The sequence below is a fragment of the Morus notabilis genome, unplaced genomic scaffold (assembly GCF_000414095.1).
Source record: "Morus notabilis unplaced genomic scaffold, ASM41409v2 Scaffold522, whole genome shotgun sequence".
Taxonomy (NCBI): domain Eukaryota; kingdom Viridiplantae; phylum Streptophyta; class Magnoliopsida; order Rosales; family Moraceae; genus Morus; species Morus notabilis.
In genome coordinates, this window is record NW_010358461.1 from 7,112 (window position 1) to 33,324 (window position 26,213).

Here is a 26,213-nt window from a genome sequence, read left to right on the forward strand (position 1 = left end):
GGCATCTCCTTAATCGAAGCATTCTATGTCAACATCTACTAATTGTTATAATGTTAGGGTTAAGACATTTACTTTGGAAAAAAAATGCTAAGAATTGAAGCACAATTAGATTGATGAGTGAGATTTGTTTCTGTTAAAGGCTTAATTGTCTCTGTATTTTCTGCCAAAACACAATGGGTGTCGTTGTAGTTTTCCCTAATACAAGTACATGTAGCCGTATGTAGATGCTACGTAAGAGAGAGCAACCACCACTTGCTGAGCAAGTAATAGGAGCTGGTAATACCATTAAAATTCAAAGAGAAAATTGTTGAAATTACCCTTAAAGTATTTGGTCTTAGATTTTTATCATTTAGAAGACGTTTGGTTTATGGATTAGAATCATGTGATTAAAATCATTTTCGATTTACGTATATTTTTTGTGAGAGAAAACACTGTAATGAACCATGAACTATGATTCAAATCATGGTTTGAATCCTCTAACCAAACGTCCCCTTACTCTTGATTAATACTCTTTTAAAGAGAAATAGGTAAAATTCTAGACTCATGCACTCTAAGGATATTTGTCTCCTTTTCCTATATTCAAACCAAACGGATAATTTAGATTAAGTGATTTGTAAGCTGATTTGTTGCAAGTGATGCATAATTTAAATTATATCGACCAAAAAAACAGAATTGAAACATGTGAAATCCAAAACATTGAGAGAGAGAGAAAGGGCAAAAAAATAAATGAAAATGGATGGTTTGTTTAGCCTTCATATTCAACGATCTTGACCACCGAAGAATCTCCTACTTTTTGGAAGATCACCACCTGGTCATTAGGTTTGAGCAATCCCAGAGATTTACCATGAGCAAAGGCCATTTTCAAGCCTGATTCTTCACTAGATTCACCAGAAGTAGCCTGCACAAGAGTTAACAAAAGTTTAATTAGTACAACATTTATATACTATATGTTTTCCTTACCAAATTAAAAATGAACATAATGTCGGACCAAGATAGACGAGATAGAATTTAGAGAGAAATATATCCAAATTCTAAATAATCCTACGAGATAAAACATAATCTTAAATTCTAAATTAAATGCTAGAGATAAAGCATATCCTAATAGATAACCGTACATGTACTTCACCAGAACAATTGATGTAAAAAAGCAATGGAAGATAATTATCTTTGTCCACTAATCATGCTCTTCAAGTATCAGCAAAGGAAGATAACAGTGTTTGGTTGGACAGAGAGAAAGCTGTGTATCATTGTGCTTGATGAGTTAATTGCATATCAACATTTCACAAGCCAATTCAAATTTTACTATTGATAAAATAAATAAATATACATACATATATATATATATATATATTATGTGTATATATATCTTATGGGACACACTGAGAACCAAGCATTTCTCTGCTTACCACAATAGGTCTAGCCAAGAATGGATAAACTCCTCTTACACCAAGCAACTGCCTAACCTGCAGCATTATAGGAACCGCTCAATCGCGCCGAGAAATTCAGTTGTTTACAGCAATGGAAGGTGCTTGATTGTCCCCTTATGCTTTGTATTAGCCAAACAAAATAAGGAAAGATGGTGTACCTGTGATGAGCTAGTGAAAGTCCATTTCAGCGACTTTGTTCGGAGAAGATTGCTGACAACAGCAAACACAGGCATTGTTGGCCTGTACTTGGCAACCAACCTATAAAAACAAACTTTCTACTCTTAGCAACTTCCTGATTCCTTCATATATTTTAGGGCTTTTGGCACTGTTATCCCTTGAACTATTAACATTATGACAGTTTGGTACCTAAATTTATTTATTTATTTTCGCTAATCAATCTCTGAACTTACTTTTTGGCAGTTTTGGTACTTGACTTTAATGGTATTTCAAAATATAATGCACGTAATCACATACTTATCACATGATAACTTTAAATTTTACTGAATAATCACACAAGGAGCAAAATTGGCTAAAATAAAGTTAATGAACCAAATTGCCACTGCTCAAAAATTTCTGGACCGATAGTGCGAAAAGTTACGTGTTTTCACAAAAATGTAGAAGAGCACCTTGCTGCTCCACCAGAGGAAGTGAAAACTACAATGATTGCAGCCCTGACCTTAATAGCAGCACGTACCTTTAAAAGCACAGACAATTTGTTAAGTCAGCGTTTGTTTGGAAAGAAATGGAATTGTGAAAAACATGAGAACTTTTTCATACTGCTGATGAAGCAACAGACTCAGCGTGCGACATCGGTTCTCCGAGATACTTAAGTGCTCTCTTGAAGTGAAGGGCCTGATTATAAACACTTTCAGCCTACAACATGAGAACAATGCATTTTGCGTGAGCAAACTCTCATAATAGTCTTGAAAGGCAGTGCTCTATGCTCAAATAAATCAGTAGAAATGGTGAGGTACCTACTTAATATGCTAAGATAAATTTCTTTTTAGTATTATAAGGATATAAGGACCCAGATCTCTAGTACACTGTTTGGTGTCCAAAATGACGTCTAACCAATAACATTATATCACTTTATTTAGTGGACTCGAATACTAAAGCGTGAAAAAGTTAGTTAAAAACTATTTAAAAGTTTTTAAATGACTTGACATAATGTGATTGGTAAGACACCATTTGGGAACACCAAAATTGGATAGGGATCTGAGTCCGTATTATAAAGCTAAATTTCTGGAGTTGGAATTTTATTTACTTCAGCACACATTCTTCCAACAGTTTTGATTGCCTCAACGGGATATAGGCCTCGTAGCGTCTCTGCTCCTAAAAGGATGCCATCAGTACCTGATAGCAAACGCAAAAGGAAGACATTGTTTCTGAAATAAGGGTAAGAAAACTGGGAGAGAAACATTAAAAGGCTGAAACTTTACAAACCATCCAGAACAGCATTAGCAACATCAGTTGCTTCTGCACGAGTTGGCCGTAGATTTTCTGTCATACTGTCAACGACCCGAGTAACTATGGCAGGCTTTCCGACCATATTGCACTTATGTAGGGCAGACTTCTGGAACAAAAAAACCTGCATAAAGAGATACCAGAAAATGCAGACAGAGAGATCATTGCCTCTAAGATCTCCGAAAACTTTCTATCCTTCATGACTCAAACAAGAATAAAACGCATCCATGAAGCATAGCATAAAGGTATGCAAAAGAAATTTTTATTTGTCTTCCATTATTGTTTTATCCTTCCAAATTTCAATACAGTTCGGCATTCTATCAAATTTCCTCCACTAAATAACAGAACTTTTATCTTGTAAACAACGAGAATTCAGTGTTAAGTCCATCGGAATCCTTGACAAAGAGATGAAGTTAAGAGGGATTAGTGCAATATATAGGCTCCTGACCTTTTCTGGTGGCAAGTCAATTCCCAAATTCCCACGACAAAGGATAACACCATCCGCTTCATGGAGAATCTCATCGAATTGTTTCAGTCCCTGCATAGATATAGACCAAAGAAACAGACCAATAAGCTCATAGTGTAAACTGATTTGCCTACAGAAGAGGAAATTGATAGTGAAATAAACAAACATGACTAGTAGTGTATAAATAAAGAGAAGAGCACTAAATTACTAATTACCTGAAAAAAGAAGTTAAAATTCATGTCAATTTAATAACTTACCTCTACTGTTTCAATTTTGGCAAATATTTGAGTTTCATGCAACTTTTGTGCTTTAAGGAAGGCCCTAAGCTGCATAAGAGAGTAAAGATGGAAAATTACAATGAATGGCTTGATGCTACACATCTGCAAACTATACCATTCGCAAAAATAGATAAAAACAATTTTGTTAAGAAAAAGCATACATACACACTTTATGTTTTCATCATTAGCTGAATATGATCCGTCGTTGAAAACAAGCAACAATAACAGTAAAATTAGAAACATAAAACTGACCTCTTGCACATCTCCTACATGGCGGGTATGTGAAAGAGCTATAATGTCAATATTGTTATGAGAACCCCAGCTTGAAATAATCTATCACAAGTTCGGAGTTGGAAGAAAGAAAATTTAGTTAGAAATTTAATGCTAAACATATAGCAAATCAGCCAATTAGGATACTTCATAAGACACAGTTCAGCTGTAACTCTATAACAAATTTGTTTCCCAAATACGAAAGGAAGGCTTATGAAAATGCAATTTGACATTAATTTGTAATACTCAACATTTATGTTATAACATACTACCTCCTAGGGGCACCAAACCAAAATTAAAAACCAAGTCATGAAACCTTTTTGTTTGTTTTTTTTTTTTTTTTTTTTTGAATAAGTCATGAAACTTATTAGATTCCTCTGGCAATTGAGATGAGCAATTGAAGAGACAAACGGGGTGTTTACTTTGCATGAAAGAGAAAGAGAAAAGGAAAAGCGTTTCTCTTTCATATCTAGTCACGTATTCACTTACAAAATCTATAGAGAATGGGGAAACAGAAAGGCAATCCTGTTCCCCCAGTATTGATTTCTGGTTAATTTACTTGTGTGACATTTATAAGTTCATACATTATAAAGTAATGATTATTTAGTTATGTCGAGGGTGTTTTAGTAATTAAATTGACAAGAAGTATATTTTAAGTTTAATAGATATTAGAAACCGAATTGGATTATTTTCCACTCCACTTTCTATTAAAAAGTAAACACTTGAAAAGAAATCAAGAATTCCATTTTAATTTATTTACTTTCTTTTCCAAACCCATTATTTTTCCCATTACATTCGTTACAGTTTAGTAAACACGCCATAAAAGGAATTGTCAAAAGCACAATAAAGCCGCATATCCGATTACGTAATAAACTATTATTGCCTTCTTATCGCTTATTCAAAAATAGAAAAATAATAATAAAAGTAAACAAAAAAAACAACTATTACCTTCTTATCATAGTCAGTTAAAGTGGGTAATTCGATACGGACATGGGCAACATGTACGGTGAACATAAAGCCTGCAAGTGTGGCACTGTTTTTAACCAGACAAATAACATCTTGACCTCTTGTCTCCAAAACCTATATATCAAGAAGAGAAATAGATTACAGTAAGAATCTGCTTCGTAATATATTAAGGTATTAGTATATTGAACAAATTAGTGCAGTGATTTGTAACTTTTACCTCAAGCCACACAGAGGTGGTTTCACTTCCGGTGAAGAGATACTGACCAAGAAAAATGGTGTCTCCCTTCTTTACAATCTTCAATCCATTGAAAAAACATGTAGAATGTATCATACATATTTTGTTTATACGTATACTTGTACGAATGTATCATACTAAGGTCCAACATGTATTGTCTACATAAACGAAAAACGTCCCTAAGTTGCCAAAAAAAATTTACCCCTTCTCAAAACATGTGCACAAAATTTTCATTTTTATTCATGTCGGTTTTTCAGTAAAGGCAAAGATGCTCAGTTTATTCATTGTAAAACTCTTACAAATCAAGAGACAGAAAACCAGTAAGAAAAATCTGTGACATTTTTCACAAAGTACTCAAAATGGGCATTCGTCACAATTTCCCCATTAGGGTGTATCTGTGAATATTTATGTGCATCAAGTACGTATGTATGTTACCATGTACTTTTTTTTTTCTCAACAAAGGGGATGATTGGTGCCATTCTATTTCCTGTCTCCTTCATCACAAGCTCAAAGGATGGCTCAATTTCTCTCACCACCACACAGTACATTGACCAGGCAAAGTCCTTGAAGTGGGGCTTAAGAGTATCGAACCTTGAACTCATCCCGATAGGAGAAGAAGGAAAGACATCCTAATCATGTTAGCATGTACTTGTTAGCGAACTTATAGGCATATACAAAGATTCATTCGAAATTCCCACCTCAGCAAGTCTGTCATAATTAACAGCCAACATCTCTGCTGATGGTTCTATATCAACGTCTGAAGTGATGGTCACATGGTCATCGGCCTTCAGTTCTATTGGCTTGGCACCCTTATTACAAACTTGAATTTCTGGGCCAACAGTGTCTAGCATAACCTGAAAGTTACCAAATTTTGGGAGTGAAATCTTCGAGAAAATGCTTTGTATTTTAAACATTGATACATAAAAATGAAAAACTCCATATTGACATTAGTATTAATGGTGTCAAATCACTAGAACAAACCCAGAAGTTGAAGGAAATTCATCTCATAATATTCATATGGCTGAGAAAATCTGTATGACCGAAGGATTAACACTCAAACTAATTAATCACTTACAGCACAAAGCTTCTTTGTGTTTCTAATAGCTGTCCTCAAATTATCAATCGTTTCCTGGTGGTAGTCTCCATCGAACCCCGAAAAATCGAAGCGTGCAACTGCAAAAATATGAAAACGGGGGAAAAAAGGAACTGATTGAATGAAGTAGACAGGAACCAGGCTCAGCAAACAAGAAGGCTAAGGATCACGTATTAGAGATTATTACCTGACATTCCTTTAATTAGACATGCCTCAATTATTTCAATGGAGCGCGATTTCGGTCCAAGCGTGCCGACTATTTTGGTCAGTGATGGTATAAGGCTCTGCACCATAGATCACAGATTCAAACGAAGATTAGAAGGCAATGAATTTTGAAAATCTCATTAAGGAATGAAAGAAGCATGTTAAGGAAGAAAGCAAAGCTATAATTACGTTTAATCCGATTGAATGACCATTAGAACAAAATCAAAATTCCTAGAATCCGATCGTTTTCATGATTACTTGAGCAAAAAGACTTGCCTTATATTTACATTCCCAAAATGGATAGTGGAATGATTTTTCCAATTCAAAACTGATATTAATTAAAATTTTCTCTCTGTAAATTACCCTTCCAAATGTCTTAATATGTGATTACATTCCATTCCAATGACTGAATTTGTGATTCTAATTTAATTCTAGTGTTCAACAATACAATTGGAATAAACCATTCAATCTATTCCCACTCTAATTCCGTTACACTTTCATTTTTATTCCATTCCATCAAACCGAACACCATCTAAATTCTCCATGTCATGATATAGAAGAAGAAGAAGAAGAAGGAACAAAAACAAAGGAATTAGACTCTAGAGAGAGAGAGAGATTACTAGTTTAGAGGAAGTTAGAACTGAAGAGAGCCTGATAGGCTCCTCAACCACCATTTGACCTCCTTGCATTGAGATCTTTTTATGAGAGAGAGAGAGAGAGAAGTTACTACTTAGTTGGGGGAACAAAATATTTTGGTGTATTTTGGCGGGGAAGCAAATTGGACGGGTATGCCACTATGCCATGCCTACTTTTATAGGAAGAACTTGTACGGATATTGGTAAGTGAAATTACAAAAGAACCCTTCTTCATTAACTAACTATCAGACTTTTTTTTTTTTTTGAAATAATTATGAGATTAGGCCCGTTTAGTTCGCTGATTCGAGTTTTTAATTCGAGTTGATATGTGATTTTATGTGAGTGCTTTTTATTGTAGCAAAAAAGTTAGATGTGATTGTTTCTGAGAGCTTTTTACTGTAGCAAAACTCGAATTTTAAACTCGAATTAACGAAATGAACAGGGCAGGTTTTCATTATTTATTAGATTTGGTTTTCGTTGTCCAATTTTTTTTATATAGTTTTTGGATGATGTTTAAGTCTTATTTAATGTATGGGTTTTTTTGCTTGAAAAGGTTAGTGAAATGGCTGGCTCTTCATCAACTTCTGCTCTCTGAAGGCTTCAAAAGGTGTGACTTAGAGAATTGATATATAACCGTTTGCTGTAATAACATGTGAAGAAACACATAAATGTGTTTGCCTTAATTTTTTCTTTTTATTATTTTTGTTTCAGTTTATTCATTTTACTTTGTTTTGTGTTCCATTGGTGCTACATATGGACGTGTAGGTTTATTTATTTATTTGTGATTTTTTTTTGATAAAATATTTATGATATGTTATGATATCTTTAACTAGTTAATATTGTGAAAAGGCAAAGAGGGCTTTCAAGTGGTGTAGAGTATCATCGTACTATGCTTTGCAATTTTTTTAAGAAAAAAAAATTATGGAATTTATGCATGCGACTGACACTGAAAGAAAATGGCGTGACAAGGATTTATACAATGTCAATGAATCATTCATGATTAATCAAGCTAATTTCTATTAATGCTTACAGAACTAAAAGTGAAGTCGCGTAACGTTTTTTTATTTTTTTTATTTATTTTTTTGCTCAGATTTTTTTTTTTTTAATAACATAGTCCTAAAGAAATTTTTCGACTTTAGCCTTGAAAATTCATAAAAGGAGACAGATTTGGTTTAACGAACGGATTAAGATATATATATATATAAGCAAATATTAATGGGTCCCGTTTTCATAATCAATTCAACAGCCACCCAACTACTTGTTGGGGCCAACACGGCAACACCTTTCCCGGAATTCCATCTTTAAGCGCACACATTTCTTATGTTTTTCCTCGTCTTGATATTGTTTCAATCAAATGAACTAAATCTGTCTTTTTTTTTTTTCGTTTTCTGTTTTTCTTGGAAATAAAAACATATCAACAGCCTGTTTTCCACGGAGAGAGAGAGAGAGAGACTTCGTCACTTCAAAGCTGGGCTATCCTCGTGTCCATCTAACTAATAATTGAATGCCATTCTCAAATAAGTCAGAGAACCTGCTAAACCCTTTATTCAAACACTCGTTCACCAAAAGGCATTAAATCTTGACCCCTTTTTTTTTTTTTAAGAAAAGCATCACATATTGACTTTTGATACATCAAATATAATGTCTAAATACCTGAAAAGTAACACCTATTTCCTCAGCATTCATTAAAAAAAAAAAAAAAAAAAAAAAAAAAAAAAAAAAAAAAAAAAAGGAGAAAACAGGTTTACAGTCCAGTCTGCTGAACTATGGAATTTAGATTTTAACCCTTTAAGCGCTTTAGGGGACTTTTAGCCCAGACGAAATATATACATGTCAAATATATTCATAGTGGACTTGTAAAGTTAGTGTTCTATAAAAGCGAAACAACCTTTTTTTTTTGTCACACGTCGTATGCTTATACATGAATTCACAATTTGGTTAGGCCCTTACAAGGAAGCACATTACATTACACACATAGTCGTAACACAAAATACCTGCTTCCACTTGGAAAGAATTAAAAGAACATCTTCTGAAGAATTTGTACTAAACTACCTGCATAAATCATAGAAAACCGGGTAAAATGGCAAGGAGAAATAATTCCTATCCTTGAAGCATGACAGTAGTTATATAACGGTATCATAAACACAGGCAAGAAGGTTTCAAAAAAATGTGTCGTAAAAAAAACAAGTCAAGGTCTAGTTTCTCATTCCTAGAACCAGATTTATGATCTGAGAAAGAAACAGAATCTGAAAACTAAAACGGGCATAACAACAAACTAATAAGTGTTTTCCTTTTACTTCCTCAGGAGTAAATTACAAGATAGTCTTTAGATCATGCTCATTCTATGTATGTAACAATCTTATAGTTCCAGCCTCTCAAGAGAAAAGAGAAGGAAAAAGTTAAGAGTGAATTAAAGCAAATCAAAACCACTGGCCGCTTTCAGTAATGCAGTACCTAGCCGTGCCAAAAGATAAGATACTTTACCTTCGATTTGCCCCCGTATTTCTTCAGGTGGATGCCAAAAGGTTGCTCTTTTGAGCTTTTAAGTTGCTTTTCTTAGCTCTCGATTTGGAGGTCCCCGTAAAGGCATTCCCTTTAATGGACATAGAATATTTGCCTTCAAGAACAGAATGATATGGTGCTTAACTATCTCTTGAACTAACTTCTGGTGATTGATCTTCAACATCTTCTTGTTCTGCCTCCTCCGTTAACTCGCTAGAAGCACCAGAGCATTCATCAGAGTCAACGTGTCCAGAATTTGGTACGTCATTCTCAGACGGACTCGCTCCTTCACATGAAGGATCGATGACTTCACCTTCTGCATGTAATTTAAAAGGAAAATAGTAAAAAGTTAGACTAATTGAATAGAAAATCATGGCGCATATACATTTTCTTTTGCTTTTTCTTTTTCTTTTTGTAAGGATAGAAGCTTCCTAGAAGCGTCTTTAATCTAAAAAAGTCCCATCATGGAATTTTAAGTTTCCAAATTAAAGCTCAAGTGAGTCAAACAGAGGAAACAGATAAGCGTCAAGAATTAGACAATAACAGAACTGCAAGTTTATTGCATTGACCTTCAGTAGCATCAGATTCTGCTTTATCTTCTTTAGAATTCTGAGTCACAGCAAAATCTTCCGTGCCACCAATCTTTTGTTGATGAATCTGGGCATTCCGTGCTGTCACTTCTTGCTCCTTCTTTTCCATATGGAACTTGTTAAGCTTGTCCTCAAACTCCTCAATGCATACTTTGAGTTCCGGCTTCGCAAACTTCTTGCTCTGTTTAAGTTTGGACTTTAATATAAGCAAATGGAAGAAAAGAAAACCTTAACCGATATACACTCAGAAAATAGAGCCACAGCTCAAAGCTTAATACCTTGTTTATTATGGCTTTAAAATGCTCCATCACAGAATCCTCTGACAAGACGCGTTCATATGTTTTGAATAACTCCATGAGCTTTTTGATTCCCTTTTCAGTGAATGCAAGCTGAGAGAGGCAGTAAGAAATATGTTCCCACTGTCTAATATCTGCAAATTTGAATTCACCATCTTAGAATCTAAAACTGCATTTGAATACTCATAGAAAAGGAAAATGGTTGAATGTTAAGATAACTTCATTTGCAAGACAAAGCTTTATAACTGTACGTACCTGTATCTCCACTAAACCTGTTACAAAGCTTCTCAACAAGAGCTTCCATTTGCTTGTCCTGGAACAATCAAGAATAATACTGTAAATTCACCGTTTATATAAATCCTTGTTAAATAAACTAAATTAATTAAATTGTACCTTCTTGATGGAACCTATTAAGAACTGCATGATGTTGCAGAAAGATTCTCTCTGTAGATTTTGGTTGGATAACTTGCCAAGTATATCTGGAAGCAAATTATATACTGGATTGCTTCCTATAGACAACAAGAAAAGAATTATATTATCACTTAAGACGCAATGTCGCAAGATTAGGAAAATACCAGCATCGGGACAATTATACTAGATGGGTGAAAAACACTACCTTTCTTAGATAGCTCATGGAAAAAGAGTCTAGCCAGATTTGAAATCCTCTCCTCGTCATCTTCTAACCTTACGGCCATTTCATATATGTAACCTTTCACCTGATTAAGCAATAGGCATTAGCCATAATCAGACCTCTAAATCAATACAAGAAAAAAAAAATAACAATTAGCCTTAGGCAGGTCTGCAAACCTTCATCATGTCATTTAGTATGAGATGTGAAAGCACCAAAACAGCATTCTTCCGAACAGATACTGACGGGTCTTGTAACCTGGAATACATGTTCTCTGTCCATGGTTCCAACAAGTTAGGAAATCGAACAGCCAAATCTCCAAGAGCAATGGTGCAATTAGAACGAACAATTTCTGATGGGGCACTCTCCACAACTGTGAAGAGAAGCTGGAGATTTGCTTTACTGGGAAATCCAAACGTTAGAAATCAGTGATCAGAGCATGGACTGGTAGTCTGGTAGAAAAATGTATATCTTATATGTTTTTTTATATGAATGTGTGTGTAGTGTCTTTAGACTAGAGAGAGCTCCTATGATCTCACCAAAAATTTGCATCAATTATCATAAATCGACATAAAGCAAGCATTCCAGACGCCTGTAGTACTGGATGCTGAAAGGAGGATAAACCGGTTGATTAGTTGAATAAAAAAAAAACATTTAATCATATTCTTCAACTTTATGAAGCGACTGATATTACACGATAAAAAATCATCAATGCATAATCATATACATATATCCGCATAAGGTTTTAGAAATAATATTCTTTCCTACTCTCGTAACTGCTTCAGATGATGCACTTACTTGATTACATAAATATTAAATGAAATAAACAGTGACCAAATCTCAAAATGATCTGTAAATCAAACTAGAGATAATATATATATATATATATATATATATATATATATTTCCATGCATTTTCGGAAGCACATAATGCATCTATTCGTTAGAGTATAATTTATGCGATCACCTTTTGCATCAAACTGAAATTTCTACAAAGCTTTGAGAGAAAAGGTGCACAATGCCCAATTAGATTTTTCTCCTCTAAACTCGCAGAAACAATTTCTTTTTCGGCTCGCTCAGAGAGCATATCTAGTATTGCATCTTCAGAGACAGCAAGGCCAAGCTCAGCACTGATACCATTTTCCTGCAAAATAGAAATAGAATAGTTCTAAATAACAGAGAAAATTATGACCAAGAAAAATGAAATACATACAAAAATAAATAAACACACACACACAGACACAAACTATAAAGGTTTTTATGATTCATCATAGTGAGGTATATATACAAGATTCCTTTTCACCTTTGGAGTTTCACCAGGCTTTGTGCCATTAACTTGCTCTGTCTGATCTTCAACTTCCTTCTCTTTGCCCACTTTCTGTTTCTGGATCTTTCTATGGCAGGATTCAATGTATACTAGTTGGTGCATTGCAACATGACTTACGACAAACAGATATCTACTAAGCTTTGCTACTTCAACCGTGGTAAGTACAGAAGCATTGCCACCATCAATCTCATTCTGCAAATCCTCCCCTCCACTATAATCAAACACAGAACTGAGAGATTTTTTCACCAGATCTGCAACTAGAGTTTCTGGAGTGGGGTGAATCGTATATATAGCAGCTATTGCTCTATCAGCAGCAGCATACCATATGTTTTCAGGTAGCCAACACCCAGTAACTAAATTTTGCAGAGTGGTAAATACTCTGCTACCGATACTAGACAACAACTTCTTTTTGTCCTCGTGAGACAATCTCTGAAGAGCAATGCAAGCTGTTCTAGCAAGCAAAGGATCTGTTTTAGCCCAACGACCAAACCCAATATCGATAATGTCTTGCAAGTGCAACCCAAGAATCTCAGGATGAGACTTTGCAGCCATGCAAAGTACAGACAACGCACCACGACTTTGCTCTGCAGTGGTTCCACTAACATTAAAGCAAAAGAAATCCCATAACACGGATATCTGCAAAAAGAATGCCTTAGTCTATATACAATGAATAATAGAGACAAAAGATATCAACTATAATGTATTAATCAAAGTAATTTTCTGTAGTAAGTATCTACATAAAACTGCAGCTACTTAAATATACAAAAATAGAACCAAACACATTTCAAAAATCAATGATATTAGCAGCCTCTCTATAGTCTAAATTTGTAGCTTTTAAATCCTTGAAAATCGTTATAAGGTTTTGACTAAAATATATGTTTTCTACTTCCCAGTTTAAAAGTATTCATTAGGATATAGGAATACAGCGTTCAATCAGTAAAAGAATCATAGTTTCAAGCCTCCAATCACAAGACATAACCCAATAAAAACAACATTTTCAGGGTAATAAACAAAGCCGTGGAAACATCTATATTTATCAATGATTACTCAACTTTTCCAGATAGTGTGACATAATCTTTCAAAAAAAAAAGAAACATGTGGGAACATGAGAAAGGGAGAGAATATTTCAAAGAAAAAAAAACAAAAGAAAAAAGCACGAACATGCGAAACACATTTTCTCAGCTATCAGAAAACATATAACATCGTATGTTTGACACAACATAACCAAAATGCAGATCACTATTCGTTTATAATTTTGAACAAAGATTTCTAGTTTGCATAAGCAAGTATTCATTTCTGTACTGTATTTGTGCAGAACACCATTACTTTAATGTCTACAAAGTATATCTCAGATCTTTTTTGCCCTTTTGCGAATAGCACATTGATTTAGTGTATCCAGTCTTAAAGGGTTGATTTTGGTACAATGAAACAGCCGAGATTCTGTGGGCCCTTTCACATATAAGTTAAGAGAAACTGTTCAATCTAAAGCCTTTAATAAATCAGCGCAAAGTCATGGTCACAACATCAGAAAAGGGACATACCGCAGCAGTGGTTATATCACCTTGGGATACCAACACACCAACTATAAACTCCAGAGCTGCAAGATCTCCTATATTAGATTCTATGGCAAGGTTCAGAAGATTCTTAGCAGTTTCTACTGCATTTTTCCTTATATAAATCGTAATAAATGCGTTCTCAACAGCTTCATATATGGATTTGTCCTGAGAAAATACCTACAGGAAAAAAAAATTAAAGAATAATTAAACTTGACATGTTCAGTACAAAACCCGAATACGCTTCTCAAGATTGATGATGCTGGGCAGATGAGCAGAGAAGCAAGAAAAACGAAAATTCTAACTTTTGTCTTTTCAAGTCTAAGGCATCATAGAAAAAGGGGAAATACTTTACCAGCGGCAACATTTTACGAAGACACGATTCCGAGCCATCAATTTGAAACTGTCTGCACCTCATCAACAATAGAATCGTATGCTCTACATCAGTCGCAGAAGAAGATGCCATCAATTGGACAAGGGTGGGCATGGCGGCAGCTATACACTTGGAAAACCTCAAGCCAGCCTCCAGAGATGCAACTAGGACTCTTGTCTGCTCCAAGTTCCCAACATCTGGCAAAGCACTATCCTTCTGAATAACATTTTCTTCCATATTGGACAGACAACTATCAGTCAAACTCTCCTGTTGCTTCGGGGTCACTCCAGAATTTGCATCATCAATCTCGCCATCTCCGTTGCTGGTATCACTTTCAAATGGCATCGCATCTGGAACACTTTCCGAAGTAATATCTGGTTCGAGCTCTTTCAGCTTCTTCTTGTACTGCTCTAAAGTTGCTTCAAAGGAAGCTATTCGAAGTTGTGGACCAAATGGGTTATGCTGCAACATCATTATAAGCAAATTTAGTGCAGATTTTCTGACTAGTGCACCCTTATCCTCCAACCTTCCAGCGGCAACTTTAGCAACCTCATTCCACAAGCCAATTGAAACAGAATGCTCTTCACAAAGTTCAGCCCAAACTTGAAGAACACGACTCCTAGTATAAGCCGAAACATCTCGACAGCGCTCAACTAGTATTTCCAACATTGCTTGCTTAGTTCGGAGATGAACAGATTTAGTACTCAAACCCTCAACATCCTTAAATGCCTTGGCAACCAACTTCCCCAAGACCGCAACAAGAGCATTCCTTATCTTGTAAGATTCTCCACCAAAATGCAGGACAAGGAGTCCAATGTTGGTAGATAGCAACTTCGGTAACCGATCAGCAAGTTCCACCATAAGATGGCCAACATTTTCAGCCCCAGCTGTGTCCTTCACATAGTCTTTTGGGTTAGCCCTTCCTATCTCTCTAATGAGAGAAATAGCCAGGCTCCCATCAGCGTACTTCTTCTCAGCATCAGAAACCGCATCAGCAATATGAGTAACAACAAAATCATACTTATGAACTAGGTGCATGATCGAAGCACATGATTGTGCCAAGTAATGGTATTTAGTAGCACAAGCCCCAATTATACGACAGAGAGCGCATTTTGTTTCAGAGTCTTTCAAAAGTGTGGCCTTTTCAAACAAAGAATATGCATTCCTGGAAGAACTTGAATTAGAATCTCTCAACTAAAATATCAACACAACATAAGAAAAGGGTTCAAGGAAACTTGATCAACTAATTACCTCAACTTACCTCGTAATGAAAGAAACATAATTTTCATCCAGGTCTGATGAACCAAAGAGCAACACGAGGTTAATCTCTAATGAATTGGCAATTAAATTTAGTATGCGGCCCCTCTGTAGTTCCCAGTTCCACGAGTTTATCGGACTTTTCTTTCTCGAACTCGCAACCACCTAAGGCCATGACCACAAAACTTAATTATGTTGGGAGTAAATAGTGAAAATATTATACTTAAATTATTACACATACATGATACATGCGTATGAACAAACAAATAGAGATAAATACATAGAGTGAGCACCTTTGAGTTGTTATTAGAGCTAGTGTTCGACTCCTCAGCAAGAATGACGCTGAAGAGAAAGAATGTGTAGATTTTAAAAGCATTTCGGTGTGACCCAACTCGAACAAGAACTTGAGAGTCGCCATCCTCACCTTGTGAAAGGCGAGAAACCGAATCAACATTCGGAAGAAGAACACTGAGATTCAATCGGAGACTCTCAACAAGGTTGAATTTACAAGATGGGGTAAGACTGGAGAAACCATGGACCAATGAGTATAGGCGATCAAACACATCTTGCTCTTCCACACAAAAGAGCTCCTTATCGGACAGGTCAAATGACACACCTATTGGAAACACAATTCCGGGATCAGATTAAAATCAGAAGATACTTCACTATCGACCAAAGCAATTCTTCTCTAATATATGATAAGGAAATTGATTACAAAATCCAATTGTTAGCTTTACTGATGGACATTCTAGCTAGATGTGGAAACGCCTCTCTAGCCTGTAAGCAAAGAGCAGTAAGCAAAAATACAAACTTCCACTTAGCTGATGTATATCTTTCTCATTTCCAAGTTTCAAAATATAAGTTATTATTTTTTTATTTCCACTTAAATTTCATTCTTTTTCCACCCACATTCCATCACCAACAAATGAAATTAGCAGTTTCCTAGGTTTTCTCACAGAAAGAATGGAAAAAAAAAAGATAAAATAAATTTCCAAGGGAGAAAAGTAAAATTGACTTCATAACGCGAAATGAATAAAGAAAACAACCAATCTCTAGTGGTCCTCTTTTCCAAAATTTGTCTATCCCTAACTAGTTTCTCGCATGTTCTCGGTAATCAAACAGAGCTCTTGGGCGAAAAATTCTTAAGACTCATAAAGTTCAGAGAGAGAGAGAGAGAGAGAGATTGACAATCGTGAAGCGAAATGCAAAAGGGGAAAAAAACTAATTTGGAGTGGTCCTCTTTCCAGTTTTTCTCATTTCATTCTGTTAGGTATCAAGAGACGGCAAAAAACAGTACAATTTCTCTAAAAATCTTCCTCTGTTTTCCAAAATTCCCGCATTTTCTCGGTAACCAAACAGAGCCCTAGGAAAAGGAAAAAGAGGTAGAAAGGCTAACCTTTGACGAACTCTTCGAGTTCGGAAGGGCGAAGAGAAGCGATGTCGATGGGATTCTGAGCACAAAGACGATTGTCTTGGTGGTCTTCTGCCAAATCTCGAAGCGTTCTGGGGAAGACGAAGCGAGGAGCCATGAGAGCGAGGTTCTCTTCTCTGCTTTCTTCTTCTTCTTTTCTTCTTCTTCTTCTTCTTCTTCTTCTTCTTTTCTTCTTCTTCTTCTTCTTCTTCTTCTTCTTCTTCGTTTTCTCTTTCGGTTTGCAGTTTTCTTCAGGTTGGATCTGGTTTCTGTACTCGTTCCTCGATTTAAAAAATTCAAATCAAACTCGAAAAGTTTGGGAGGAGCGGGAATGTGCGCCCAAAATAGATGGGCCGGGTCCCGCGAGGCCCATTACAAGGATATTGCTTCGACAACGAGTAGTGAAAAGGGAAAAGGGGTGAAATTGTATAAGGAAAAAAAATCAGAAATATCACTCTTAAAATGGTAAAAAAATATTATTTATGTCATTTTATTCAAAAATAAATAATTATTATTTAATTGATAAAGAGAAAAAAAAAACTATAATAATATTTAATTATTTAAAATGGTCTAAATATTAAGTCAGTACAAAACTATAACAAATCATGTACTTTTCTAATTGTTGTATAATATAAGGCTGAATAAAAATTTGAGTTTAATTACATATATGTCTCTTAGGAGATAAAAAAAAAATCCATAAGTTGTGACAATTACACATAAGTCTATAATAAAGATAAATATTCAGTATCGATAGAAATATCGGTACTCCAGATTTATGTTAGTGTCACTTTTTTTATCACTCTCTTTGTCACTTTTTGCATTCATTACTTGACACGTAAACTCTACTATCTCATTTTCTGTTAAAATAATAATATATCATGTTAATGGAGTATACATGTCAAACAATGAATGTAAAAAATGACAAACAGAAAACATGACGCTAACATTTTTCTTTTCATAAAATTTTGGTAAATTTAGGAGAAATTTCAGGAAAATTTCAAAAAGTTTCAAAAAATGGAGAATGTCAGCCGTAAAAACTATTTTTCTTTACTTGACTTTAGCATATTTTCATGAGTTTACGATCGATGAATTTGGGATCTAATTACAGTAACTTTTATAGCGAGGCTACTCAAGTTTATTATATATATAATTATAATTTTAGAAATTATGATGGATATGGAATTTTTAGTTATTCTCATCAAAACATATTAGTACCATCTCAAGCAAACGAATAGGAGAATTTGTAATTTTTCATTCATGATTGGTTTCACATATGGCATTTCACGACTGATTGCTAATAATTTTCCTTATTAATGCTCATTGTTGAGTGTTTTAAGTGTAAGAATTTTAAGAACACTGTGATAGGAATAACAATGTTTGGATTGGGATTAGAGAAATACCCATTTTACTTCAAATTATACAAGCAGTATTAAATATACCAAATATGACAATGTTTAGTGAAAAATAACCTAGTTAATATGGATATGTTTTATTCAATCTTTATTATGATCGTGTAGAAAAAAAAAATCATCTCAATTGGAGCTTTTATAGCAAAATTATGACATTTTAAAAGATATAAACATTATTTTATATCATATTATGCATGTAGTACTATATTTATTAAATATGACAATACTCAGTAAAAAATAACATGATTAATATATATCTTTTTTTGTTCAGTTCGTCATTACGAATATATAGAAAAAAATCATCTTAATATGAAACCTCACAGTAAAATTATGAATTTTTTAAAAAAAATAATTGTCATGATTCTCCAAAAATACTGCCGCAACACATTTGCTAGTTCAACTAAAACAAACTGTTACTTACAAATAAGAACAAGTTACAGTGTCCTTTTGGTGAACCCAAAAATGCAATTTTATGAATTAAATAAATGGTAAAATATCACCTCAAATATTTATTGAATAGATGCTCAACAAACCTATAATAACCGGTTTCCATGTCCACGTGCAGAAGTTCTTTGACTTCCTGCAACACCAACATGCAAGACTTCTTACCACTTGCATGCTCCAAACCAATAAGAATTAGCCACGTCCGGCATGACGGAAACGGTGGCCGATCGCTATCCAATGCCTATTAAAAGAGCAGAGATGTACACGGGTTGGGTTGGTACGAGATATAATTTTTTCTTGTCCCGTCTCAAAAGGTACAGGTTGTACATATTTAGACCCAGCAATATTAAAAAAAATTTACAACCTAATAATGTTTGGGTTAGGTTGGGATGGGATAGAGTGAGTTGGGTGGTCGGGTTCATCATTCAAAGAATCAAAGTTCAATCCAACACTGAAATTTCATCATCACATAAATAATAACTCCAACATTCAAAGTTTATCATCAAATAATATTGATCATCAAATAAAAATAATACTGATAATCAAACATAACTTCAACATTCAAAGTTCATCATCAAATATAAATAATACTAATTAGTCCATCATCAAATAGATATCAATTCAAACTTCAATCCAACATCAAACATGCATGAAGCAAAGTAGTCCATCAAACATCCAACATAAAGCAAATATAAATTAAAGGCTTAATTCAAATCCATCCAAAACAAGTATTGTCATAACAGTCATCCTTATCAGTCCACACTCATAGACTCCTTATCAGGCATGTTTGTACGAATTGGGTTGGGGTATTTGAGTTATTATAGACGCAACTCATAAACCGCTCCAAACACCTCAAGTTAAAAATTTAATGGACCAAAAAATAAAAAATAATGTTATAAATTACCTTTTTCAGAATGAATTTGAGTGAATAAATTGAGTTTGCAAGTTGTTTGGGTTTATATACAACCCTATAAAAAGCCCATATTGGTTCTACTATTCACCCATTGTCGTAAAAAATTCACCGTTTTTGGTGCTTTATATTAACTCTTTCTTTTTCGTTTCCTAATTTTCCTCGATTGTTTTCTTTTTATATACATGCATATAAATATATTTTCATCCTCTTTCTTATTACATCTTAATGCAATTGTGTCGGTAAGTTTTTAAAATATTAATTAAACTCTTCTCTAACTATTTTTATTAAGTTCTTTATACAACAGTATAGATCTATTTTTTATTTTTCTTCTTTTTTGGTTATTGTTTTTTTTTTTTTTTTTTTTTTTTGTTTTTTTTTTTTTTTTTTTTTTTTGTTTTTTTTTTTTTTTTTTTTTTTTGTTTTTTTTTTTTTTTTTTTTTTTTGTTTTTTTTTTTTTTTTTTTTTTTTGTTTTTTTTTTTTTTTTTTTTTTATTTTGCAGTTGAATATAGGGACTTTATACATTTTAATCTTTAATCTTAAACCCTAATCCTAACATGTTAATCTTAAATTATATTCTTATCTTAATTTTGAGTTCTGATCCTAAATCATAATCTTAAATGTATAAAAGAGTGGATAAGAGGTATACGGTTCATTTTTTATAGTCCTCTACGCATTGTTTTGGTGCTTATCTCTCTTTGTCCTCTCTGTCTTCTATATCTCCTTTATTTTGTTTTAACCTCTTATTATCTTTTTTTTTTTTTCCTCTTGTTCTATGATCTATTTAATAAGTGGCTACTGTTCGTTCAAAATGGTGAATTTTAGGTTTTTTAAGAGACGTTTGGTTTATGGATTAGAATCATGTGATTAAAATTATTTTTAATTTACGTGTATTTTTTATGAGAGAAAACATTGTAACGAACCATAAACCATGATTCAAATTATAGTTTGAATCCTCCAACCAAACGTCCCCTTACTTTCTTCCCTTTTATTTTTAATTTTCAACTCCTCTACTTTTTTATTTTGTTATCTTATTCCTTATATATATTCATCGTATGGTACTCCAAGACGGTGATTTTTAGGTGTTGTACCTTTTTTTTTCCTTTTCTTTTCAAGTTTCAACTCCTTTTTTTTTATTTGTTATCTTATAATTTTTAATGTTTCATTATTTTCGTGATTAAATGCAACTTTTTGACTTAAACTATTAATGTATAATTTTTTTTTTTTTGAAATTGGTTATGGGGGATTCAAATTCTATACCTTTTAATGGCTTCAGTTGTAAAATTATTATTAAGGCATGCATGCTAACACTTAACATTAAAATGCATACTAGTTTGAATAAGCAAGATCTTTCTTCTATTTTTTATGCATATTGTTGTCGCATTTTACGTTATTAAAATTCTAAAGTACAACTTAATAGGTGCAATGCACGCGCTTGATAACTCTATATGAAGTAGAGTTATTTTACCATGTGAGGACGAAGCATATCGACGTGAGGTATCACTTTGTGCATGAATTAAGTTTTAAAGAAGGGAAGATACTGCTTGAGAAGATTGCGACATTAATAAATCTTACAGAAAATGTGACCGAGGTGGTGATAACATCAAGTTCAAACACTACTTGGACTTGATTAACATCCTGCGAGCTTGAACACCGTCGTGTGTAGGCACTGTTGAAGACACTAAGACTTCTCATTCTTTTTTATACATGGGCATCACCATTTTCCTTTTTTAAAACATTTCTTGATTTTTTTTTCTTTTTTTTTTTCCAAAGTTCCTATACAGTTTAATTTTGTTTACAATGCGTTTATTTGAAATACGTTTTTCATCACTTTACACTTATTAAAATAATTTATTTTGAATATATCTCTTTTTTTCTTCTTAAAAGCTATTATGCTTTACATATGCTTAGTATTGATGGCCCTAAAAAATCTGAAAACTTTTGTTTTATATTTAAAAATATAACCGTTTCAAATATAGTTATCTAAGAATGACATCGGTTTTTTTTTATCTTGTAAAGAATGGTTTTTATGTTTTAAAATCTGCCTTTTAAACTTTTTCATTTTTCTTGAAGGGTTCTTTACGACGTTTTTTGTACAGTATCATTCATGATTCTACTCAATTTGTGAAAAAATCTCTTGGAATTTTATCTCAATTTGTAAAAAAATCTCTTAGAATTTTCTTTTTAGCGTTCTAGGTCCAGTCAAAGAGTTTCTCACTTTCCCTATATTCTATAATCAATTCCGTTGACAGACCATATTAATAAAATGATGCTCTTTTTTTGTTCTCTCAGTTTTCGCTTTTTTTTTGTTTATTTAATTTATTAAGTATATTTTAGGTATTTTAGGCAATATTTATGTGTGGTCCATAATTAATAAATTGTTTTTTGCCCTCGTCCTTTGTTAAATTAAGCGTCGTTTTCAGGATTAAAGATTTGATGACGTCGCAAGTAGTTCCATGGATAGTAGCCAATAGATTATTAGCTTAGTATTGATTAAAGTAAGTCAGGGAAAAAAAACCAAGAATCTAACAATATATAAAAAGAACAAAGTTATTTTCAATAGTTCTTATCCCCTCATTTTTTCCCTTTTTTTTTTTCCTTTTTTCTTTTTCTTTTTTTGTCTTTATTTTTTGGTTTTTCAATATTTTTTACAATTAAATTTTTATGTGTTTTTTAAAAATAATTTTTTTTGTTAATTTTTTTCCTTTTTATTTTTTATACATAAATCTGTATCTATTTATCTACTATCTACCGTATATAAAAAGAAACAAAGGCCGTGTTTAAAATTGATCCCGTTTATATTTTTCACTTTTTTCGAGGAAAAAAAAGAAAATATTTTTAAAACGGCGTTTGGTGCAATAAAGACAAAAACAAAAATAAAAATAATTTTTTGATTTAGTGTAAAATGAAAAAGTTGTTTTCGTTTTCTCATCTCTCGAGCAGAGAGACAGAGAAAGAGAGACATTTATAAGTTTTTTTATATTGAAAATAATCTTTTGATAAAACTACCAAACGCATTTTTAAAAATTATTTCTGTCCAAGATTAAAAACATTTTTATTTTCATTTTCATTTTCATACAAAAAATAAAATTATTTTAGAACGAGTTCCAAACGCGCCTAAAACTTATTTACCATTCAATTCCAACAGGCTTTCCCCCAACTACCACGATTTTTTTTCCTTACTTATTTTTCTTTTTCTTCTTTTCTTTTTGAGCATCTTCTTTCTTTTTCCTGTATTTTTGTTTTGTTTTTTGCGTCTTTATTTTTTTCATTTTCATTTCATACTTTTTATAATGTTTTATTTTTATTTTTTAATTTTGTGAGAGTTTCTTTACAAATTATTTATTTACCATGTGCTTTTATAAAAAGATTTATAACTTTACTCTTATAAAAATAATTTCTTTCACATGTATTTTTATATAACTTTTTTATTTCTTTTAATTTTTGTCAATAACAAAGATTTTTTTTTTTAAACGCGTCCCTACTTAATTCCTTTCTATATAATTCTTCTAATTTTAAAAGTTATTATTATGCGTATTTCTTATACTTAGCCTAAATGTTTCTGTTTTTAAACAATTATTTCATGCAATCATTTGAACTATTATTGTTGATCTTATCTTATCTTAACCTATTAAAACTCGTATAGACAATTTTAATCCTTGCCGCATTGTTGGTCACGTGTCAACTTCATCTCTTCTTTTCTTTTATTACTTTTATTACTTAAGATTTCTAATAATTTTTTCAATGTTTGTTTTTTATATTCATGCTCCGTCTTTATCTAATATAATCTAATTTAATATAATCTAAAATATTTAAAAAGATCCAAATCCCTTTTGAACTTGGCTCCAGCCTCCTCCATCTCTTCTTTTTTCTTCTTATTTTTTCTCTCTTTTTTTTAACTTTTCTTTTTTTAGTCTTTTATTTATTTTTCTTCTGTGCTTTTGCCTATTGTCTATTTTGTTTTTTTTTTTCTCTTAACATTTTTTGACAGTTTTTTTCCTTTAAAATATCTTTTTTTAAATCTATTTCTACTTAAGTATTTTCCCTAAATTTTTTCTTTAACTTTTTTAAATTTTTTCTTCTTTTCTTTTGCATATTGTGTTTTTTATTTTTTCCGCTAATATTCTTTGTCATTTCTTTTTGGCAATATCCTTCTTCGAAAAGCTTTTTTTAGTTAAGATAATTCATTTCAAATATTCCTCCGCTTAAGTTTTTTTTTAAAAAAAATATCTTTTTTTTTCATCTTACTCCAATTAATGGACTTGTTTTTTTAAAGGGACCACGTGTTGTGACTCAAATAGTAATATAATAATAAATTATAAATTACAAAATAAAAGAGGCAACAAACTTTTCTTTCCTTTTTACATGTGTCACCACAAGAAGACTTCTCATTCTTTTTGATACATGGGCATCACCATTTTCCTTTTTTAAAACATTTCTTGATTTCTTTTTTTTTTTTTTTTTCCAAAGTTCTTATACAGTTTAATTTTATTTACAATGCGTTTATTTAAAATATGTTTTTCATCACTTTACACTTATTAAAATAATTTATTTTGAATATATCTCTTTTTTTTCTTCTTAAAAGCTATTATGCTTTACATATGCTTAGTATTGATCACCCTAAAAAATCTAAAAACTTTTCTTTTATATTTAAAAATATAACCGTTTCAAACATAGTTATCTAAGAACGACATCGGTTTTTTTTTTTATCTTGTAAAGAATAGTTTTTATGTTTTAAAATCTGCCTGTTAAACTTTCTCATTTTTTTTAAAGGGTTCTTTACGACGTTTTCTGTACAGCATCATTCATGATTCTACTCAATTTGTAAAAAAATCTCTTGGAATTTTCTCTCAATTTGTAAAAAAATAGCTTAGAATTTTCTTTTTAGCGTTCTATGTCCAGTCAAAGAGTTTCTCACTTTCCCTATATTCTATAATCAATTCCGTTGACAGACCATATTAATAAAATGATGCTCTTTTTTTGTTCTCTCAGTTTTCGTTTTTTTTTGTTTATTTAATTTATTAAGTATATTTTAGGTATTTGAGGCAATATTTATGTGTGGTCCATAATTAATAAATTGTTTTTTGCCCTCGTCCTTTGTTAAATTAAGCGTCGTTTTCAGGATTAAAGATTTGATGACATCGCAAGTAGTTCCATGGATAGTAGCCAATAGATTATTAGCTTAGTATTGATTAGAGTAAGTCAGGGGAAACAAAAAACCAAGAATCTAACAATATATAAAAAGAACAAAGTTATTTTCAATAGTTCTTTTAGTAGCCCTTCATTTTTTCCCTTTTTCCTTTTTTCTTTTTCCTTTTTTCTTTTTTGTCTTTATTTTTTGGTTTTTAAATATTTTTTACAATTTAATTTTTATGTGTTTTTTAAAAGTAATTTTTTTTGTTAATTTTTTTCCTTTTTATTTTTTATACATAAATCTGTATCTATTTATCTACTATCTACCGTATATAAAAAGAAACAAAAGCCGTGTTTAGAATTGATTCCGTTTTTGTTTTTTACATTTTTCGAGAAAAAAATGAAAATGTTTTTAAAATGAAGTTTAGTGCAATAAAGACAAAAAACAGAAATAAAAATGATTTTTTGATTTAGTGTAAAATGAGAGAGTTGTTTTCATTTTCTCATCTCTCGAGAGCAGAAAGAGAAAGAGAGACATTAATGAGTTTTTTTACATTGAAAATAATCTTTTGATAAAACTACCAAACGCATTTTTAAAAATTATTTCTGTCTGAGATTGAAAACGTTTTTATTTTCATTTTCATACAAAAAATAAAATTATTTTGAAACGAGTTCCAAACGCGCCTAAAACTTATTTACCGTTCAATTCCAACAGGTTTTCCCCCAACTACCGTGATTTTTTTTCCTTACTTATTTTTCTTTTTCTTCTTTTCTTTTTGAGCATCTTCTTTCTTTTTCCTGTATTTTTGTTTTTGTTTTTGTTTTTTTTTGTCTTTATTTTTTTTTTCATTTCATACTTTTTATAATGGTTTATTTTTATTTTTTAATTTTGTGAGAGTTTCTTTACAAATTATTTATTTACCGTGTGCTTTTTAAAAAGATTTATAACTTTACTCTTATAAAAATAATTTCTTTCACATGTATTTTTTTCTTTTAATTTTTATCAATGACAAAGATATTTTTTTTAAACGCGTCCCTACTTAATTCCTTTCTATATAATTCTTCTTATTTCAAAAGTTATTATTATGCGTATTTCTTATACTTAGCCTAAATGTTTCTTTTTTTAAACAATTATTTCATGCAATCATTTGAACTATTATTGTTGATCTTATCTTATCTTAACATATTAAAACTCGTATAGACAATTTTCATCCTTGCTGCATTGTTGGTCGCGTGTCAACTTCATCTCTTCTTTTCTTTTATTACTTTTATTACTTAAGATTTCTAATAATTTTTTCAATGTTTGTTTTTTTATATTCATGCTCCGCCTTTATCTAATAT

General features: G+C 32.1%; 2 protein-coding genes across 2 annotated transcripts; both read right to left on the reverse strand.

The window, feature by feature from the left end:
• Positions 1 to 712: 712 nt before the first annotated feature.
• On the reverse strand, positions 713 to 7,155 carry LOC21388698 (pyruvate kinase 1, cytosolic). Its single transcript, XM_024162014.1, has 16 exons — positions 7,024 to 7,155; positions 6,387 to 6,483; positions 6,182 to 6,279; positions 5,805 to 5,960; positions 5,089 to 5,166; positions 4,854 to 4,985; positions 3,888 to 3,968; positions 3,615 to 3,683; positions 3,340 to 3,429; positions 2,871 to 3,015; positions 2,692 to 2,780; positions 2,205 to 2,300; positions 2,054 to 2,121; positions 1,586 to 1,685; positions 1,407 to 1,463; positions 713 to 898 (listed from the first exon to the last, which is right to left on the reverse strand). The coding sequence occupies exons 1-16, from the start codon at positions 7,090 to 7,092 to the stop codon at positions 746 to 748; spliced, it is 1,578 nt and encodes a 525-aa protein (XP_024017782.1). The 5' UTR covers positions 7,093 to 7,155; the 3' UTR covers positions 713 to 745.
• A 1,675-nt stretch (positions 7,156 to 8,830) lies between these two features.
• LOC112090523 (condensin complex subunit 1) lies at positions 8,831 to 17,123 on the reverse strand. Its single transcript, XM_024162013.1, has 16 exons — positions 16,961 to 17,123; positions 15,858 to 16,180; positions 15,569 to 15,729; positions 14,290 to 15,472; positions 13,923 to 14,114; positions 12,358 to 13,017; positions 12,022 to 12,198; positions 11,594 to 11,661; positions 11,234 to 11,456; positions 11,043 to 11,142; positions 10,820 to 10,935; positions 10,682 to 10,739; positions 10,409 to 10,560; positions 10,110 to 10,311; positions 9,523 to 9,856; positions 8,831 to 9,090 (listed from the first exon to the last, which is right to left on the reverse strand). Exons 1-15 carry the CDS (start codon positions 17,091 to 17,093, stop codon positions 9,681 to 9,683), a joined length of 3,924 nt encoding a protein of 1,307 aa, XP_024017781.1. The 5' UTR covers positions 17,094 to 17,123; the 3' UTR covers positions 8,831 to 9,090; positions 9,523 to 9,680.
• Positions 17,124 to 26,213: the final 9,090 nt, after the last annotated feature.

What these genes read in the sequence shown, in the direction of transcription:
- LOC21388698 (XM_024162014.1), bottom strand. Translation starts at nt 7,092, where the DNA reads ATGCAAGGAGGTCAAATGGTGGTTGAGGAGCCTATCAGGCTCTCTTCA. An exon ending in TTGACTTGCCACCAGAAAAG is followed by an intron (nt 3,016 to 3,339) that starts GTCAGGAGCCTA and finishes CTCTTTATGCAG; the next exon opens with GTTTTTTTGTTCCAGAAGTC. An exon ending in TCCTCTGGTGGAGCAGCAAG is followed by an intron (nt 1,686 to 2,053) that starts GTGCTCTTCTAC and finishes TTGTTTTTATAG; the next exon opens with GTTGGTTGCCAAGTACAGGC.
- LOC112090523 (XM_024162013.1), bottom strand. Translation starts at nt 17,093, where the DNA reads ATGGCTCCTCGCTTCGTCTTCCCCAGAACGCTTCGAGATTTGGCAGAA. An exon ending in ATAATTGATGCAAATTTTTG is followed by an intron (nt 11,457 to 11,593) that starts GTGAGATCATAG and finishes TGGATTTCCCAG; the next exon opens with TAAAGCAAATCTCCAGCTTC. An exon ending in CAGGTTTAGTGGAGATACAG is followed by an intron (nt 10,561 to 10,681) that starts GTACGTACAGTT and finishes TCAAATTTGCAG; the next exon opens with ATATTAGACAGTGGGAACAT.